Genomic DNA, 17895 nt, shown 5'->3' on the forward strand with positions numbered 1-17895 from the left:
CAACAGACTGTTGTAATATTCATCCGACATTAGTAAAATAAAAAAATACGGAAAATGTAGTACAGTACAACCTTTTGCATACATTTTTGATTCGTCCTTTACAACAGTTTTTTCCCCCATCCAAAATGACAATGGCAAAAGTCATTTTAAAATGTAAAAGTGGAGACCAAAATATTTCCACAACTGGCAAAAATAATCTAGAAAAATTATATTCACTGAGTAGTTTCTTGTTTTCCTTTTGCAGAGTGACTTCTGTCCGAAAGTTATACGAAAGAGCTTAACTTTGAAATTCGCTGCCCTCCCGGTTCACTGTAAATTTGCACAATTATCAATTAATTTTGATATGCAATTAAATTTGCATATAACCTTAACAACAAAACATTTTAATCCACCCTTCAAAATCGTTTTATTCATGTACTATTGTCACATTAAAGTAACGTGAATGAGTAGCTACCCAAAAAGTGATTGCGACCACACCTGTTGTAATATATAACTCTACAATCCTATACTTATAGTTACACCGTGCTAGGAAAAACAATCTCATTACATCCACTGAATTGTATTGCTAAAAGACCCATATTTATTAATATCCAATTTAAAAATTGTGCAACATTCCTTAAATACAAACAATAAGCTCCCGATCCGCCATTTTTTTAAAATATCTTTACAGTACACCATGATTAAGGCCTCCCCAGAAAAAAAATACACGCCCCCGTTTTCCTATATAGGCGAAGCCCCATAAAAGGAGGTGTGTAGTTAATTTGGTGCCGTTTTTGGAACTACACGCCCCAGTCATAAAATTCACAATCAGATCAATTTCCAAATTCTAGGTTCACTCAAAAACCCCAAAAAGTTAACTGCCACAGTTGTAATTCATTACTAGCACAGTGGATCTTCGCCATCTAGTGGCTACCAGCATCATTACCCAACGTTCCAAGTCATCCCGTGAACGCATCACGCTGACGTAAGCGCTTCCCCGATGTTCCCAGAATTCCCCGCGCTTACCTTCGCAGCAGCAGCAGAGCAGGCTGGCCTGTCATCATCATGGCGGCGGTTCTCGCGGAGAGCCGAGCGGAGCAAAAACAGGTCCAAGAAGCACAGATGAACGGTGAAGCTGCGGATCGAGGCGACGCCGACCCGGTGGAAGAGGCAGCCGCGAAGAAGAAGAAAAAGAAGAAGAAGAAAAACAAGTCAGCTGCGGCCGGTGAGATTGCCGCGAGCAGGCTTAGCTTAGCTAATGCTACCTGTTGGCTGTTCTGCGGCAGGGCGGACATTTTTAATAACGTACACACCCGGAAACAGTCGAAATTTGTTTTCAGTATAAAACGACGTAATGTTAGATTTGTTTTATTTGCTACAATTCTGTTTAAGTAATAATGAAACTGTTATTAAAGTGTTACTTAAGGAAAATACTATTGACACTAAAATTCGGATAAAAGGGAAATAAATACAACATCGATGTGTTTTTTTTTTTTATCCGGAAGTATGTTGCATTAACTAATCGGACTTGATGGAGCACCATGTGAACCATGCGGAGTTTCGGATTTCGGCCTACGTGCGGAAAAAGATCGACTTTAAATCGTGACACAGAAATGTGAAACCTCACACTATGAAAATTAAAAAACCCGTTTTGTAATGACACTTTCCCGACCTTGACTTTTCCGTTCTGTAATGACGACTTAAGTTATGTAAGTTTGCGTGACTTCCTTATTGTAGCGAAGTAGTCCAACTCATGAATCATGTGCTCACTTGTGCACATGGCAGTCAACGCGAATAAAGAGTCCCTCTCCCACTGTAGGTCCTGAGGGCGATGTTGCCGAGGTGACCAAAGACCTGGAGAGGCAGGTGATTGAGGACAAAGACAAGGAGGAGGATGAGGGCGAGGAAGGTGGGCACAAGTGAAACACTGCCGTGCTTCTTTTTCTGCTTATTTGAATCCACCCTTTGCCTTATTCAGATCCAGACGATGGAGACAACTCCGCAGGGAAGAAAAAGAAGAAGAAAAAGAAGAAGAAAGGATGTACGTTCGGCCCGGGTTGGCCTTCAGTGTAAAATGGGAAGCCGCTCACCCTTGGATGTTTTTGTTTTCCCACAGCCAAAGGTCAGACCGACCCTCCGTCTATTCCCATTTGCGAGCTATATCCCGGCGGAGCCTTTCCTGTCGGGCAGGAGTGCGAATACCCTCCCTCGCACGATGGGTAAGGACACAGACGCGCTGGATCTTTTGCGGCGCAAGCGGCCTAAAGGCGAATGTCTGCGGCGGCAGGCGCAGCGCGGCGTGGCGCAGCACCAACGAAGAGAGGAGAGTGCTGGACAAAGCCAACGAGGAAGTCTGGAATGACTTCAGGCAGGCGGCCGAGGCTCACAGGCAGGTCCGGCAGCACGTCAGGGGCTTCCTCAAACCCGGGATGACCATGATTGAAATATGGTGAGGCCACATAGCCAAATGCCACCAGTCTCATTTAAGAATTACCGATTGGAAGGTGTCTTGTCTATCAGTGAGCGTCTGGAGGATTGCTCCCGGAAGCTGATCAAGGAGAACAAGCTGCACGCTGGGCTGGCCTTCCCCACGGGCTGCTCGCTCAACCACTGCGCCGCACATTATACCCCCAACGCCGGCGACCCCACCGTCCTGCAGTACGACGACGTGTGCAAGATCGACTTTGGCACGCACATCAACGGTACGCGCGGCGGTCGGCCACACCTTCGAGACGAGCGAGGTTTCACGCCAGCTTATGTCCCCAGGGCGAATCATTGACTGTGCCTTCACCGTCACCTTCAACCCGAAGTACGACAAGCTGCTGGAAGCCGTGAAAGACGCCACCAATACCGGCATCAAAGTAGACCTCGCACACACCTCAAATTTCTTTTCGCAATGGCAAAAAGTGCATTTTTGACATTTTCGCGGCAGAATGCCGGCATCGACGTGCGTCTGTGTGATGTCGGAGAAGCCATTCAAGAAGTGATGGAGTCTTACGAGGTGGAGTTGGATGGAAAAACGTACCAAGGTAACGCATTTGCGTGACGCCTCACATAGGTTTGAACAAATCTGTTAGTATATCTGATCGTTTGTTTTCGCAGTCAAACCCATCCGAAACCTCAACGGCCATTCCATCGGTCAGTACAGGATACACGCCGGAAAGACTGTGCCCATCGTCAAAGGAGGAGAAGCCACTAAAATGGAGGTGGGCTTCACACCCCTCCCCCCAATTCCTGGCACGTCTACTAACGTTAACATTTTGTGGGCAGGAAGGCGAGGTGTACGCCATCGAGACGTTCGGGAGCACGGGCAAAGGCGTGGTGCACGACGACATGGAATGCTCGCACTACATGAAGAACTTTGACGTGGGCCATGTGCCCATCAGGTTGTTTTTTTTTTTTCTTTGCTTCTGCTTGCTTCCCTTTACTGCCCATGCTCATCATTTCAGCGTTCCTAATAGCTATGTCAATATTTAAAAACTACTAGGATACACTAAATGACTGGAATTCAAAAGAGGAAATTGTTTCTTCCCAATTGTATTTATTTTTACTAATTCGCTGCTACTGACGCGCGAGCAAGTAGGCACAATACTTCAAACTGACCCGGCATGGTTGGCAGGCTTCCTCGGGCCAAGCATCTGCTGAACGTGATCAACGAGAACTTCGGCACGCTGGCGTTCTGCCGCCGCTGGCTGGACCGCCTGGGCGAGAGCAAGTATCTGATGGCCCTGAAGAACCTGTGCGACCTGGGCATCGTGGACCCCTACCCACCGCTGTGCGATACCAAGGGCTGCTACACGGCACAGTTTGAGCACACCATCCTGCTCAGGCCCACCTGCAAGGAAGTGGTCAGCCGCGGCGACGACTACTGAACGACCAAGGGTCCTACCGCCAAGGACTTACTTTTGGCCTCCAACAAGCAGGAAAGGTTCAGTTTGTCTTACTTGCCCAAGATGGAAAAGGGTCAAGTTACGCTAGTACGCCGCGGGCTGCATTCAGCACGTTTAGCTTCTGTCGCTAACAGCAGGGAATGAATGCCTCGCTTCCCCTTTTCAACTTCCTGGAATGTTTTTGTAAGGAAATAAAAAAATATTTGCGCATTTGTGTCCAATCGTCCTCGTGTGCAAGCATTGACCAAACCCAAATTTTAGTAGAAAAGTGGAAAAATATTCTCATTTTATTGAGGTATTTTTTTTTTTTTTTTTTAAGGAAATAAAAAAGTGAGGTCACAATTTGCATAGTAGGTGGAGTAGGAGCTCATGAGCTGTGCTTTTAAGGAAACTTGACTTTTTGTACAGCATCCTCCCACACGGAGGTCAAATCTCTGGAGCGCATGCTCCGTTAAATACAATCTATCCCCCATGCATTATATTAAAAAAAACCTGCAGGTGTTGTTGAATCAGGAATCAAAAAAATACATTCCCTGGGTCAAAGGTTTGGCCTACAAAAATAGATCTCCATTTTTTTTTTTGGGAACAGTCAGAACTGCCGGTTAAAATTACCTGCAGGTGAGGACTAAAAATGGGGTTTTCAGGTCCTGTTGACCGGCCCGCGTGTCAGGATGTGCGTGCGTCCCCTCTCACCTTCGCGTGGAGAAGCTACATCAGCGCTACCGCTGTCCGGAATAAAAAAAGAAGTCCTTTCCAGCAGACGTCCTGGCCTACAGGGGCCGGTCTTTGTCCTGAGTTGGCCTCTGCGCGTAGAAGAGGATGTAGGCTTGCGCTCGGCACACCTCGTCCACGGAGCACACGTTCATCTTAGAATCGTTGCAGTGGACCCAGAAGCCTGCAGGCCACATGACTCACTTAGCCAAACTGATGCCACCAAGCCCGTTACATGTTTTTTTTTTTTTTTTTTAACTAATTGCAATGAATAAAACAAAGGGGGACATAATACACAAAGGCCTGAGTAAGAAACTTTTTTTTCCGCGTTAAGACGTAATAGGTTGTTTAGCAGAAAAAAATATAGAAGCAAATTAATAGTGCGTTTCATACACAGCCTTAATTTAAGTGTCATAAGAAGCTACAGGGAAAAAAAAAAAACTAAACGAGTGCAAGAACAAAATGATTTTCAAATTATTTTGAAAGACCAATACAGGTAAGGGAATAGTGCATCATTTTGAACCTAGATTTCAAAGCACACTTATGCACACTTTATTGGGGTTGTTTTGTAAATGGATTCATTCTAGCGCTGCAACTCAGCAGTATTTTCATCGATTATCTAATGACTAGGATTAAAAAAAGGTTTTCTGCCTTTAATTATTATTTCAAATTAACACGAATAAATTTGGATTCATTTATTGCTCAGGTCTATAGCACTGGTGTCAAACTCAAGGCCGGGGGGCCAGATCTGGTCCGCCACATCAATTTATGTGGCCCGCAAGATCCTGATCAAACTTCAAGTTTCTGGTTAAAATACTAAATTTGCAAGTTGTCCACAACATTTAAAAATTTGGGGGTAAAAATAACAAGCATTTTGAGTTCCCAATATCTCTTTTGAACAGTTTTTACCGGGCTCTCATTTCAAAACTAGTTAAAAGTGTGAAAAACACACCTAACATTGATTTGATTTCACAATCATACCGGCCCCCTGACAAAAATTATAACTACAACGCGGCCCCCGATAAATATGAGTTAGACACCCCGGTCTATAGCACGTCAATAAATATCCACAAATATTGGCTGTAGAAAATATGTTTTCTAATGTAATCGCAAATTTAATTTGATCAGATAACATTTACTGATGAGAAGAACTGTATTACATACACAGAAATAATCTGCTTTTGAAAAAAAAAAGGGAGGGGGGCTACACACGAGTTTTGGCGGTACCTTTTAGACTGAGACAAGAGCCATTTATCGTCATGTAATAAAGGAAATGTCACCTCCCGCCGAGTTGTAGCAGTAGGCGGTGTAGTGGCCCGAGCCGAAGCCTTTCCCATGATGCATCACCACGGCAGCCAGATCGTAGAGGAAGTGCTCAGCGCCCTCGGGCTGGCCGCAACAAAACGGCTCCATGTTGAGGAGCTGGTCGAAGCTCACGTGGACGCCGATCTTCTCCCGGTGGTTGCGACCCGACCATCTGAAGACGACACGCGTTGTTGCGCGGATATTTGAAGAGGTGTGAAATTTGAGCAAAGGTCTTGCAAAGTCCCACCTGAAGCGTTTGAGGTGGAGTCGCAGCACCTGAGGCAGCTTTTGGACCATCAGCTGTTTTTGGGCTTGGGTGAGGAGGACGGCTTTGGACGCAGATCGCCTTCGTGTAGCTAGTCAACGACACCAAGAAGGAGGAAGCTTGAGACGCCAGTTCAAATGGGGAGAAATTCATACAAAATTTGCATGTGAAATCAGTACACCGAAAGAAACTTTTTTTTCATTCAGTTGTCATGTCACTTTTAGGACAAGTGTATTCTATTATTGTAACATGTTTTTTTTTGTTTTGGGGGGGGTGACAAATGAATAACAGTAATTACACAAATAATGTAATAGCGTTTTGTAACAAAGCATTATTGACTTTATTTGAATGTAATCGAAACGAGTGAGCGACTATTTATTTCAAAATGTCACATGGTTTAATCGAGTCAAATTTGAATGTGTAATAAAACAGTTAAGGAAACAAATACGTCTTTCTTAATCAAGTTCAGGAAGTCAAAGATCAAAACTTTAACACCTTCACTATCAGCCAATTTCAGACCCTCTTTTATTCTAACGCTTAAAAATAAAAATGAAAGAGTTCCTGGACTCTGAAAAGTCATACGAATATCTATGACGCGCGGTACTGACAGTTGCACTGGTCGCAAGCGTAGATGTTGCCCTCCAGCGCTTCGGTCTCGGTAAACTTGGCCAGCATTTCGGTCAGGTGACAGGAGGCACGCGTCGCCGCTTCTCGCCCGCCGTTACTGTGGTAACGCTTGGGGAACTCCAACGACAAGTCCCAGAAGGGCTCCACAGTGTCAGATCGATGCTTGCAGGCCACACACCTCACCTGGCAGTGGGCAAAAGGCAGGAAATGCCGGTCAATGACGCCGCGCAGCAGAGATTCGCCACGGAGCTAGCCTATATTTGAACAGCCATGCCTTTTTTTTTTTCTTCAAAGTCCTGTAAGAAAGCAGACTAGTTGGATTAAAATAAGACATCTGCTTCTACTTCAGAACAACCAAATGTGGACAAAATTGTGTTTTCTACAATGCCAAGGTCCGATTTCTAGACAAGCGTGGGACGGACATAAAATTGTTTTAAGAGGTTTGATTGATGAACAAAACGGCCGAGTCTAATAGACAAATCTGAAAGGCCACCTGCCAGGTATCCTGACGGTCGCGTGAAATGTAGCGTCACCTGGCTGAGGAGCTGGCCATGAAAGATGGTGTTGACCACGCCGAGGACCCGCTTGATGAGGCGTTTGTATGATTGCGGCACATGGGCGCCGGGTGCGCTCTCCAGCTCCCGCTGCACTTTGTCCAACAGCTGACACAGGAACTCCTGCGCGTCCTGCTGCGCATAGCCGCGGAAGGTCGGGATGAGCTGCCACACAGAGTGCAGCATAGCGAAGGGGGACACCAGCGCCCACTTGCCCGACCACATGACCTGGAAGAGGGTGTGCAACTCGTGGCACAAGGAAACGTGCTTGGAGCTGGGCTCCTTGGGCTGAATTAGCTCCATGCTGGTGGCCCGCGAGGCGCCGCCACTCAAACCGGGCCCCGCCGCCTTCCTGCGGGGCGAGCGGGCCGCCGGGGCTGAGGCCAGCGGCTCCAGAGCCTCCGCCAGGTCCGGCCGCAGGAAGCACTCCCGGAAAAGGTGCAGGTGGCTCAGTACCTGCAGAATGGAGTTCATGTAGCAAGTGTTGCCCAGGTTGCGCAGGCCCGTCACACCGGGGGTGACGGTGGGACGGCGCCTGACAGGCGAGCCATCGTCTTTGGCGGTGGGCTTTTGGCGGCCCGGGCTTTGCAGAGGGTGCGTGGCAGAGCGTCGGTTTTCGCCGGCACGTGAAGAGCGACTTCGGCATTTGGCTTTGGGCGGTGTCTTGCGAGTGCTTTTCCTGGCTGCGGGCGGTCGAGTCCGTTCGGGCCTTTGGGTGGCGAGAACAGCGGCGGCGCTCGAAATCCGGGGAGCCCTCTCAAGTAAGCGGCGGCTCTTCCTCTGCGGTGGCTTCTCCAGCCGCTCAGGCGGTTGTCTCTTGACCGCCCGCCTTTGCTCTCGGGCCTCCTGCTCCTGCCTGGCCCGGCCGCCGCTCGTCAGGCCCAACCACAAGCGGAAGACGCGGCCCATCAGTGCGCGGCGTCGGTGCCACAGGGCGGTAAACACGCGGTCCTGGTCGCGGAGCTGCAGTTCACCTGCACCGCAAGGCGAGGGAGCGTCAGCGGCTGAGCGGAGGGTGCGCCCGCTGCGGGTGGTGACCTCGTAGCGCTGGCTCTGGATGGCGGCGAGGGTGCTCCGCAGCAACTTAAGGTCACCCGTGGCGTTGTCATTCAGCACGTAGTCATCGCACAGGTAGCAGAAGACGTAGAGTTCGTTAATCTCCAAGGCCAGTGGGTGGCGCTGCCGCTCAAAGTGCCGCAGAGCATGCTCCTCGATATAGCGGCCGCATGCCACGTGGGCACACCCCAGGCAAGCCCAGATGGACTCGCTGGTGTTGCAGTCCACGCAGTGCCACTTTTGCGGGTTGAGGATGGAGTGATCCTGCGCCAGCCGCAGACGGCCCACGTGCTTGCAGCGGTCCATCGCTCGCCAGGCACCGGGCTACGGCGTGCCGGCCCGCGTCACGCTGGCTTCTCAGACCTGCCCTCCCGGGGCATGCTGATTTCTGTCAAAGACAGGTAACACTTTCACCATACTTTCTTTGGGAAGAACACAGAAACGGCCCAATTCTGCTTTATTTCAATTATTCAATTGATTATCTCATTGATGGATTCCTTGGATCAATTTTATTTTTGCTTTTCCTGGATTCTAATCAGCGGCAAATGGTGTGTTTGGACTTTAGTTCCAATCATGGAATCCCAATCAGGACCAATTTTCTATGTATAAGAAATACTCACTATATTTTTGTGACTTTTTTGGGGGGGCGTGTTTTGGCGTGACCTCTCATTCTATATCTAAGTTGTCCATAAGTACGACACTTAAAGAGACCAAGCAAACAAACGATGCTATCTAGAAGCAACAGGTTGGAAAACGACTGCAACGAAGTTGCGATGCGCTGTGCGGTGAATTTGAGCGCCTATTACGATGCAAGCTGCCCCTCCCCATCTCATGCAAACTCAGTCTACCACTCAGCTACAAAATAATAACACAAGAGGCTAAATAAAGCAGCTTGCGTGGACACGGGAGGAAATTAACACTCAAATCAAGCGCAAAGAAAACAAAAGAGAATGAAAACATTGACACATCTAAACGCGTCACACGTAAGGAGACCGCTGATTTACGCGCCATTCCCAAGGTTTATCGCAATATGTCAATCACGCCTGACTAGCGAGCATGCTAGGCTAACGCTAGCTATCACTTAATAACAAATGTCAGCACCGGAGCCGGCATTACCCGGGCTGGTTCGGATCAGCGTCGGTTTGGTCAGGGAGCATGTCGGAATAAAGTGAAGAAAGAAACGCACCGAGCTTCTCTTGTACTTGACAACACTCAATGTTGAGATTTTATGACTCCACGGAGGGACGCCATCTTGTCAGCAGTGTAGCGTGGTTGAGGGCAAGCGCGTGCACGAGAACTCTTCCTCTTCATTATTAACCATTACGACCATTTCTTCTTCGCCTTCTTCGTGGCGGATTACTACGTCTCCACGGTGAATACCGCCACCTAAAGGACACGCTCACAAACGGCCTTGACAAGCGTCGCCATCATTTCATTCTCAAATGTATTTTCATTTCGATAACGCACTATTCTTCCAAAACCCGATAATATGTACAATCACAAATTGACAATGTTGGATATATTAGCTAGTGTATAATCCATTTAGCATTTTAAATTGATAAAAAATAAGGCAAACAATCACTGATCAACTAAATACTGTACTGTATTTTTTGTTTCTCCATGATTCTGCCTTGGCAGCTCTCAGTTGGATGACGGGAAAAGACAAACAAAAATCCTACACTTCTGTCATAATAAAAACCATAAAAAATAGTGAACAATGCTCACTTGCCTTATTTTTTTTAACATATTTCTAAGACAAAATTTAAAAAAAAAACATTTATAGTTGTCCATGGGAAAGGCAATAAATACCCTGTGGCATCATGGGAACAAACACACATGTAAATATGTTGCAACATATTTGCCGATGTTTGCACATATTGGTAAATATGTTCAAAAATGCTTGCAAATACGACTTTGTTTACAAGTATGTTTAACCGCATTCAAACGGTATATTTTTTTAAATCAATTTATTCTCTTGTGCTGTACACAAACAATAGCACGACTAATTGACCAGATGTCATCTGGTTTTATAATTAAAACTGAACAAACCCTTGTCTTTTTAGCATGTATTTTAAAAATTAGAATGATTGTCAATACAAAAAAAAACCAAGCAACTAAATTCAGGATACATTCTTGTTCATTATATATATATATATATATATATATATATATATATATATATATATATATATATATATATATATATATATATATATATATATATATATATATATATATATATATATATATACACACACACACACACACACACACACACACACACATATTGAGACCAGTAACATTATTGTTATGTGTTATATGCATCAATACATCGCTTTGGTAGTCTTGTGCTGTGAAAAAAGAAAAAATGTCCACCCTGTCATAGATGTACAAGTCATATTTTATTCCATGTGTGCTTTACAGGGTTATAAATAATGGCATAAAATTACAAAAATCAGCGTGCTGGAAGCCCCAAGCCTATTTACATGAATGTCACTCCAAATACATCTTCTATATAATCATCTAGCACATGTTTTCATTTTGTATTTTAGCTTTTGTTTCCAGAGTCACAAACTGTTCATGTTTTACATTACAGCTATCAACAATGAGTTGGCAAAATAGTTATGTACATTTTATAGCCTCGAGTCCCATACGTGCAGTAGCTGAACACAGTCCAGAGAGAAGGGACGGAGGTCCGCACATTCAGGCTTTCCTTTTATCTGTGTTTGCATTTTTTTTTTTTTTTTTTTTAGGGGGAGGCAGCCATATGTCTTGAGCGTGTAGAAAAATAAAAGTGAAGATGAGGATGACAGAAGATGAGAATTTTGCGGGATAATCAGGATGACATTATAGAAGTCTCATATTAAACATCAATACCAGTCTTCCAACCTTGAAGAATGTCTAAGACGTTATAAATGAAAAAAAAACAAAAACAAAAAACACATGCCTACTTGTCCATACCACTGCAACCACCCCCCCAATTAATTGAAACATAACATTCAGTTCCCCATTTTTTATGTGTGAATGTTGGTCCGGACAAAGTAGTCAAGCATAAACGCGGGACGGGGGCGGGGTCCATGTTTGTAGTCCTTTGAAAAGAGCGTGCGTGTTACGCCTGACAAGGTCCGTGTGTTTATGGCTGGCTACATTCTTTGATTTCCACAGTAAAAGACATGAGCGTCCGCCACTGCCCTGCAAAATGAGATGACATCACTTATCGGGACAGCCCTCGGCATCACCCCCTACACCCGCCCCCCCACCCCAACCCCGCCCAGCCAAATGGCCACCATGCGTCTCACGAGCCACATGCTTTTAAACCATCTAGTAAGATTTTCAAGCTATCTGATGGAATGAAAGGGACAGAAATGCCAACACCAAAAGCGCTCGTCTGCGTATGGCCGTCGCTATGACAACGGCCTCCCGGACAGCTAAAACATTGCTGCACCTGTCAATCAAGATGTCGGGGGGCGGGACGCTCGGACAATTAAGAAGAATGCAGAAAGAAAAACAAAAAGGAAGAAAGGAATTGACTGACCCACAAACAGGAAGTGGGGGTGGGCACAAAACGCTGCCCCCTAGAGGTGGAAACTGAAGTGCACCGCAGCCTCTGGCTTGGTGGGGGAAAAAAAAGCCAAACGTCGTCATGCAGGTGACCTAACAGAGGAGGAGGAAGGGCTGGCGGGATGCTTTTTGTTTCTGTGCCCGACTCGAGCCCCCCTGATAGACAACTCCGGCCCCCTGCCCCTGTCCCGTCCTATGCCCGCCCTCGGAAAGGCACGCTCACGCAGGGGTGCACAAGGCGACATGTTAAAAAATAGTGGTCTCGTACTTGGTGTTGACTCCTCTCTTGGCCTCCTGACCCGGCTCCACTATCCACGGCACGTTGGCGTGTCCCTTCTGTTCCATGGACGCCTGCTCCATCTGAACACGCACGCAAACACAAACAAGGCCGCTGAGTGTTTTTCCTGCTAGGTACAGCAAGTCCTAATTACCAGCAAATGCGCAAGTATAATATTTGGATCCAGCTCCGGATAATGTTGACAACAAAGCTACAACGTGTTCGCGTTACAATTAGAAACGAAAACATGATAAACAAGCCTATAAACGAACACAACCATTACCCGTTCTGTGTAATCGACGCCGCCCTGTAAGCAATTACACAATGTCAACGGCATTAGCCAACAATCCCTGTTGGAGAGGGCTGAGTGTTGGAAAGCGCAGGTGACGTTCCACGGCAGCACAGCTGACAGATGAAATGGAAGCAAACATTTCTCAAGCGCATTCCAGCCAATGGCAACGCTTGCTCTGGTGGGCTGTTTCAATGTCGACATGATGGGGAGAAAGAGGAAGGTGAGAAGTGGGTGGGCTGGGCTGAGGGTTGGGTAGGGGTGTTTAGTGTCTTTAAACGCCACACAACCGACACGCAGCTGCAAACTCGTGATACACACACACACAATCCGGTTAGAGTATTAGCGAGACACACACACACAGCATCATCCTTGGGGTGTGCGGTCCACGGCAGTCAAACTCAGCCCGTCTCACGTGATGGATGACAAGGCTGACCGCAACTATATTGTTGTGGAATTACAAAATTGCTTTCCCTAAAGACTCATTCACCGCCATTGATAACTATAAACGTCAAAATTCTATAGTAACTGGGCTGTCAGGGAATGAGTAATACGACAAAAAAGCGCCTTTGTAACTTGTGGAAGGAAACTATTTCATCTTTCTTTAATAGGGAATCACATAAAATTACTTTATATAGCATATTAACTACACTATTATGGTTGATTTTAAAAGAAATTACAGTACTGTATACAGTATTACTATGATGACGTTTTTCAAGAGGAAAAGGGTGTGCTGGATAACTTTTTCTGTGCTCAACGTCTTGAGCAAAAATCGACTTTTTTCATGAACTAAATATAAAATGAACTTTTGTGAAATAAACTTTCTAGGGAAAGGCATTTAAAATGAACTTTTGTGACGAATTAACTTTCTGGGGAAAGGCATTTAAAATGAACTTAATGAAATGCAACTTTACTCCTATAATTACCCCCCCCCCCCTTTTTTTTTTACTGCACCTTTCCTACCTTCAACAGGAAGTTTCTTTCTCGATTTCGGAAGAACGGCTCGGCGAGCACACAAGCGAGACGGCAGCACTTACAGATGCGGCGTTCGCGGTGGCCTCCAGAGCGCACACACAAACTTAAGCAAGAGACACGCACGCACGTGAAGGAAAGGAAAAGCTTGGAGGACCTGCGACTGAGCGAGATGGAAGAGTCGGGAGGGAGGAAGAGGAGAAGGGTGGAGAGGTGGCCGGTGGGGGGTGTAAATGTGGCCCAGTGACCAGCGGCCCGAGGGGGACATGATGACCTGTACAGGGGGCATACAGAGGTCACACAGAGGTCAAAGGTGGCCCGGAGGAGATGCGGGAGCTCACACGGACGCACGTGTGCGACGATGGCAAGGGGTGTCCTGGAAGATGGAGAGCGGTGGGTGTGTTGTGTGCACGAGGCGCTTGGGCGGGCTTACGGATTTGCGGATGTTGACGCCGCGCGGCTTGGGCACGGGTTTGCCGGGCTTGCTGTCGAAGCTCTCGGGCAGCGTGGACGAGCCGTGGCCGCTCTTGCGTGCCTGCAGGGCCAGTTGGTAAGCCACCTCAAAGGCCTGGCCCAGGGTCAGGATGATCTCATACGCCAGGTTCTGGAACGGGAGGTGAGGTGTGAACGGAAAACATTTTGAACTGATTCCATTTTATTGCATATCAGCAATAAACCCCTTTTAAGGAGGGGGGCAACTGAATTCCCCAACCGTCCGCTTTGACAGATTACGCAATCAAGGACAGTCAGATACATATTGGTTTAGACGACAGTAGCATGATCAAGCACCATCAAAAACAGCAACGTCAATGTCTGGCGTTTTGCATTATAAAGTTGGACAATTTTGACTACCAATAAATTTTAACATTAACAAATAAATGAAGCAAGCACTCTTTACATCTTTCACAGAGAACTGTGTGAACAAGTGAGTTTCTTAAATGCCATGCTAGTACATCATGGAATTCAAAACAGTTTGTTTGCCTGATTACCGTATTTTCCACACTGTAAGGCGCACCCTAAATTAATGACATATTTTCAGACTTTTTCCATATATAAGCTGCACCGCATTATAAGGCGCAACAGTAGAAGCAGTCAAACTTTATTAGTGGATTACAAACCAGCTTTCTGACAACTCCATTCACTTCCGAAATGAATAAACAACCGTCTTATGTTTTATTTTATGAGTATTTCTGTGAAAGTTTATCCTTTAACAGCAAGGTATAACATGTAGTGCAACATTTTTATCAGGGAACTTTTCCTCCAGTGCAATCACAAAGTAATAACACAAAGAATACCTCTCAACTCTCAATAGCATAATAACTTAAGGCACAACGGATTATAAGGCGCACCCTCAATTATGACACATTTTAAAACTTTTTCCATATATAAGGCGCACCCTCAATTAATGACATATTTTAAAACTTTTTCAATCATAATATAGTAATACTCAAAGCACGGTATTTTCTGCACTATAAGGCGCACTGGATTATAAGGCGCACCCTTAATTAATGACACATTTTAAAACATGTCCCATATATAAGGCGCACGCCATTATAAGGCGCACCCTCAATTAATGACATATTTTAAAACTTTTTCAATCATAATATAGTAATACTCAAAGTACGGTATTTTCTGCACTATAAGGCGCACCCTCAATTAATGACATATGTTCAAACTTTTTCCATATATAAAGTGCATCGGATTATAAGGGGCACCCTCAATTAATGACATATTTGAAACCTTTTTCAATCACAATGTAGTAATACTCAAAGTAATAACAATAATAACTCAAATAATAACTCTAAACAGCATTTTATCTCAATGTCAATATGAGCAACCTTGTTCAACTGTAAACACACAAAAGAAACAGGTAAAGTTTACTTTATCAGTTTATTCCCCATCTACCAATCCTAATCTCAATGTTGATCCATATGTAAAGCGCACCGGGTTATAAGGCGTAACATCAGCTTTTAAATAAATTAAGGCTTTTAGGTGTGCCTTATAGTGTGGAAAGTACGGTAATTTACTGCCATGTATATCCATGGTGGCTTTATACTGCCCCTTGTGGCAAAAAGTTTGCAAAACAGATTAGAGTGCGGAAAATACGGTAATTCAATGCAGCATTTGGCCACCTGGGGGCCAAAACACAAAACGCAGCCCTATGGAAATTGGCACTTGGCTCTCAGGATCATAGTGGTTATTTATTAAAGAAAATAAGCCAGTGAGCACTGTTGTATCGTCTGTTGCTAAATATTGCTTATGTTTTGTGCGCACATACCACATCAAAGGCGGTGAATACGTGGCAGTAGTGGTGGCTGGACTTGAGGTCTTTGGTGATGTAGGCAAAGGTGGACAGGTCCTCGGGATCCTGAGCAGCGCATGAGATGTTGCGGATCTCATGCTCGGCGATAATGTTCTGCAGATGGAAAAAGTGAGGCGAGCGTTATTATTCCGCGTTTGTCTCCGGCGAGACGCTAAACAAATGGCATTTATTATTCAGCGCATATTTCATGCAGCGTTCTGCTTTGGGAGCTTTTGTCCTGCGGTGATGACAAGGAAGAGAAGATGTCGCAGGAGAGGAAGACATTAAAGCACAATATTCGAAAATGGAGCAGGTGTCGCAGCCATGTGACACAAGGACAGTTTTGAAGAAAAATAAAACACACACACACCAAAGTATTTAGTGGAAGGCCAAAACACATGTATATAAAAATTCATTCATTTTCTAGAGCTGCAAAACCTCACTATGGTTGCAGGCTTGCTGGTGCCTATCCCAGCTGTCTATGGGTAGTAGGCGGGGGACAGCCTGAACTGGTTGCCAGCCAATCGCAGCAGGGCACACCGGGACAAACAACCACTCCGTCACACCTAAGGACAATTTTGAATGTCCATTCCACCAGCCATGCATGCTTTTAGAAAGTAGAAGGAAGCCAAATCATTGAAATAATACAATGAAAAAATAAAAACATCTAAAAAAAATAAGGGTATTCCACAGAATAAGGAACACAAAAATTAAAATAGAATACAGCAAAACTAAAAAAAAAAAGGGAAGTTTTCAGCTTTTTTGATCAATTTTCTAAAAAACAAAAAAGAAATGTTTTAAATATTTTTTCGCCTGACAGCAATGCAAACATTGTTTGAAAAAAAAAGTCAAAATTGTAATTTATTTGAAAAAGTATGCATGGTTTTTTGGAATGAATTTAAATAACACAATAAAACACCTCCATTTAAAAAAAAAAAAACCCTCAAAATAGTGATGCACGGTATATCATAAATACGTTGAAATAAATTGAAATGAACATTTTCAGTGGAAAATTTAGATCGTAGAAAAAAATACAAAAAAATACATATAACTTTGCCTGTTTTTTCAACATTTTTCCCAGCGAGATGACGGATGAGAAAAAAGAATGAAATTAAACATTATTGCCCCTTTGCATGAATACATTGAAATAAATTTAAATGAATTTTCAGTGGAAAATTTTCATCCTAGAAAAAAATTTAAAAAATAAATATAACTGCGTGTTTTTTTTTAACATTTTTCCCAGCGAGATGACGAATGACAAAAAAAATTATCATAGCCCCTTTGCATGAATACATTGAAAAAAGTTAAAATGAATTCTCAGTGGAAAATTTTGATCGTAGAAAAAAATACAAAAAAATATATATAACTTTGCCTGTTTTTTCAACATTTTTCCCAGCGAGATGACGGATGAGAAAAAAAATGAAATTAAATATTATTGCTCCTTTGCATGAATACATTGAAATAAATTGAAATGAACATTTTCAGTGGAAAATTTTGATCCTAGAAAAAAATACATAAAAATTCATATAGCTTTGCCTGCTTTGTCAACATTTTTCCCAGTGAGATGATGAATGAGAAAAACAAAATAAATATCATAGCCCCTTTGCATAAATACATTGAAATAAATTAAAATGAATTCTCAGTGGAAAATTTTGATCGTAGAAAAAAATACAAAAAAAAATATATAACTTTGCCTGTTTTTTCAACATTTTTCCCAGCGAGATGACGAATGAGAACAAAATAAAAAAATATCATAGCCCCTTTGCATGAATACATTGAAATAAATTAAAATGAATTTTCAGTGGAAAATTTTCATCCGAGAAAAAAATACATAAAAATTCATATAGCTTTGCCTGCTTTGTCAACATTTTTCCCAGTGAATGATGAATGAGAAAAACAAAATAAATATCATAGCCCCTTTGCATGAATACATTGAAATAAATTAAAATCAATTTTTAGTGGCAAATTTTGATCGTAGAAAAAAATACAAAAAAATATATATAACTTTGCCTGTTTTTTCAACATTTTTCCCAGCGAGATGACGGATGAGAAAAAAAATGAAATTAAATATTATTGCCCCTTTGCGTGAATACATTGAAATAAATGT

The 17895-nt window shown here is 44.0% G+C and overlaps 3 protein-coding genes across 8 annotated transcripts in view; 1 reads left to right on the forward strand and 2 right to left on the reverse strand.

Annotated features, from left to right (window-relative positions):
- The first annotated feature begins 1005 nt into the window (after positions 1-1005).
- LOC148405737 (methionine aminopeptidase 2-like) lies at positions 1006-4079 on the forward strand. The gene is made up of 11 exons (XM_088405861.1): positions 1006-1204; positions 1799-1888; positions 1958-2020; positions 2096-2198; positions 2267-2428; positions 2500-2681; positions 2746-2840; positions 2912-3008; positions 3082-3185; positions 3250-3365; positions 3599-4079. The coding sequence occupies exons 1-11, from the start codon at positions 1045-1047 to the stop codon at positions 3849-3851; spliced, it is 1425 nt and encodes a 474-aa protein (XP_088261987.1). The 5' UTR covers positions 1006-1044; the 3' UTR covers positions 3852-4079.
- A 34-nt stretch (positions 4080-4113) lies between these two features.
- usp44 (ubiquitin specific peptidase 44) lies at positions 4114-9680 on the reverse strand. 2 transcript variants are annotated; one of them, XM_088405860.1, is made up of 7 exons: positions 9574-9680; positions 7560-8775; positions 7311-7463; positions 6759-6960; positions 6133-6241; positions 5861-6057; positions 4114-4764 (listed from the first exon to the last, which is right to left on the reverse strand). In XM_088405860.1, exons 2-7 carry the CDS (start codon positions 8691-8693, stop codon positions 4640-4642), a joined length of 1920 nt encoding a protein of 639 aa, XP_088261986.1. In that variant the 5' UTR covers positions 8694-8775; positions 9574-9680; the 3' UTR covers positions 4114-4639. The 2 variants fall into 2 exon arrangements, with proteins under 2 accessions (XP_088261986.1, XP_088261985.1); XM_088405859.1 differs by having other exon boundaries at positions 7311-8775.
- A 1090-nt stretch (positions 9681-10770) lies between these two features.
- anks1b (ankyrin repeat and sterile alpha motif domain containing 1B) overlaps positions 10771-17895 on the reverse strand; it is a 71021-nt gene continuing 63896 nt past the window's right edge. For 4 of the 5 annotated variants that reach the window (XM_088405804.1, XM_088405803.1, XM_088405807.1 and 1 more), the window contains 4 exons: positions 15765-15902; positions 13920-14090; positions 12217-12308; positions 10771-11579 (listed from right to left, as the gene is read on the reverse strand). In XM_088405804.1, coding sequence (XP_088261930.1) covers positions 11531-11579; positions 12217-12308; positions 13920-14090; positions 15765-15902 — 450 coding nt within the window. In that variant the 3' untranslated portion in view covers positions 10771-11530. Of the gene's footprint in view, positions 11580-12216; positions 12309-13643; positions 13761-13919; positions 14091-15764; positions 15903-17895 lie in introns of all 5 variants that reach the window. The other variant, XM_088405808.1, reaches the window with a different exon arrangement.

Source organism: Hippichthys cyanospilos, chromosome 22 (assembly GCF_059441005.1).
Source record: "Hippichthys cyanospilos isolate Australia breed blue-spotted pipefish chromosome 22, RoL_Hcya_1.0, whole genome shotgun sequence".
Lineage (NCBI taxonomy): Eukaryota > Metazoa > Chordata > Actinopteri > Syngnathiformes > Syngnathidae > Hippichthys > Hippichthys cyanospilos.

Coding starts and splice junctions, on each gene's coding strand:
- LOC148405737 (XM_088405861.1), top strand. CDS start 1,045: ATGGCGGCGGTTCTCGCGGAGAGCCGAGCGGAGCAAAAACAGGTCCAA. Junction 1,889..1,957: donor GGAGGATGAGGGCGAGGAAG/GTGGGCACAAGT, acceptor TGCCTTATTCAG/ATCCAGACGATGGAGACAAC. Junction 3,009..3,081: donor GGATGGAAAAACGTACCAAG/GTAACGCATTTG, acceptor TTGTTTTCGCAG/TCAAACCCATCCGAAACCTC.
- usp44 (XM_088405859.1), bottom strand. CDS start 8,693: ATGGACCGCTGCAAGCACGTGGGCCGTCTGCGGCTGGCGCAGGATCAC. Junction 6,242..6,758: donor CGCTTGCGACCAGTGCAACT/GTCAGTACCGCG, acceptor GTCGTTGACTAG/CTACACGAAGGCGATCTGCG. Junction 6,058..6,132: donor CTCCACCTCAAACGCTTCAG/GTGGGACTTTGC, acceptor TGTCGTCTTCAG/ATGGTCGGGTCGCAACCACC.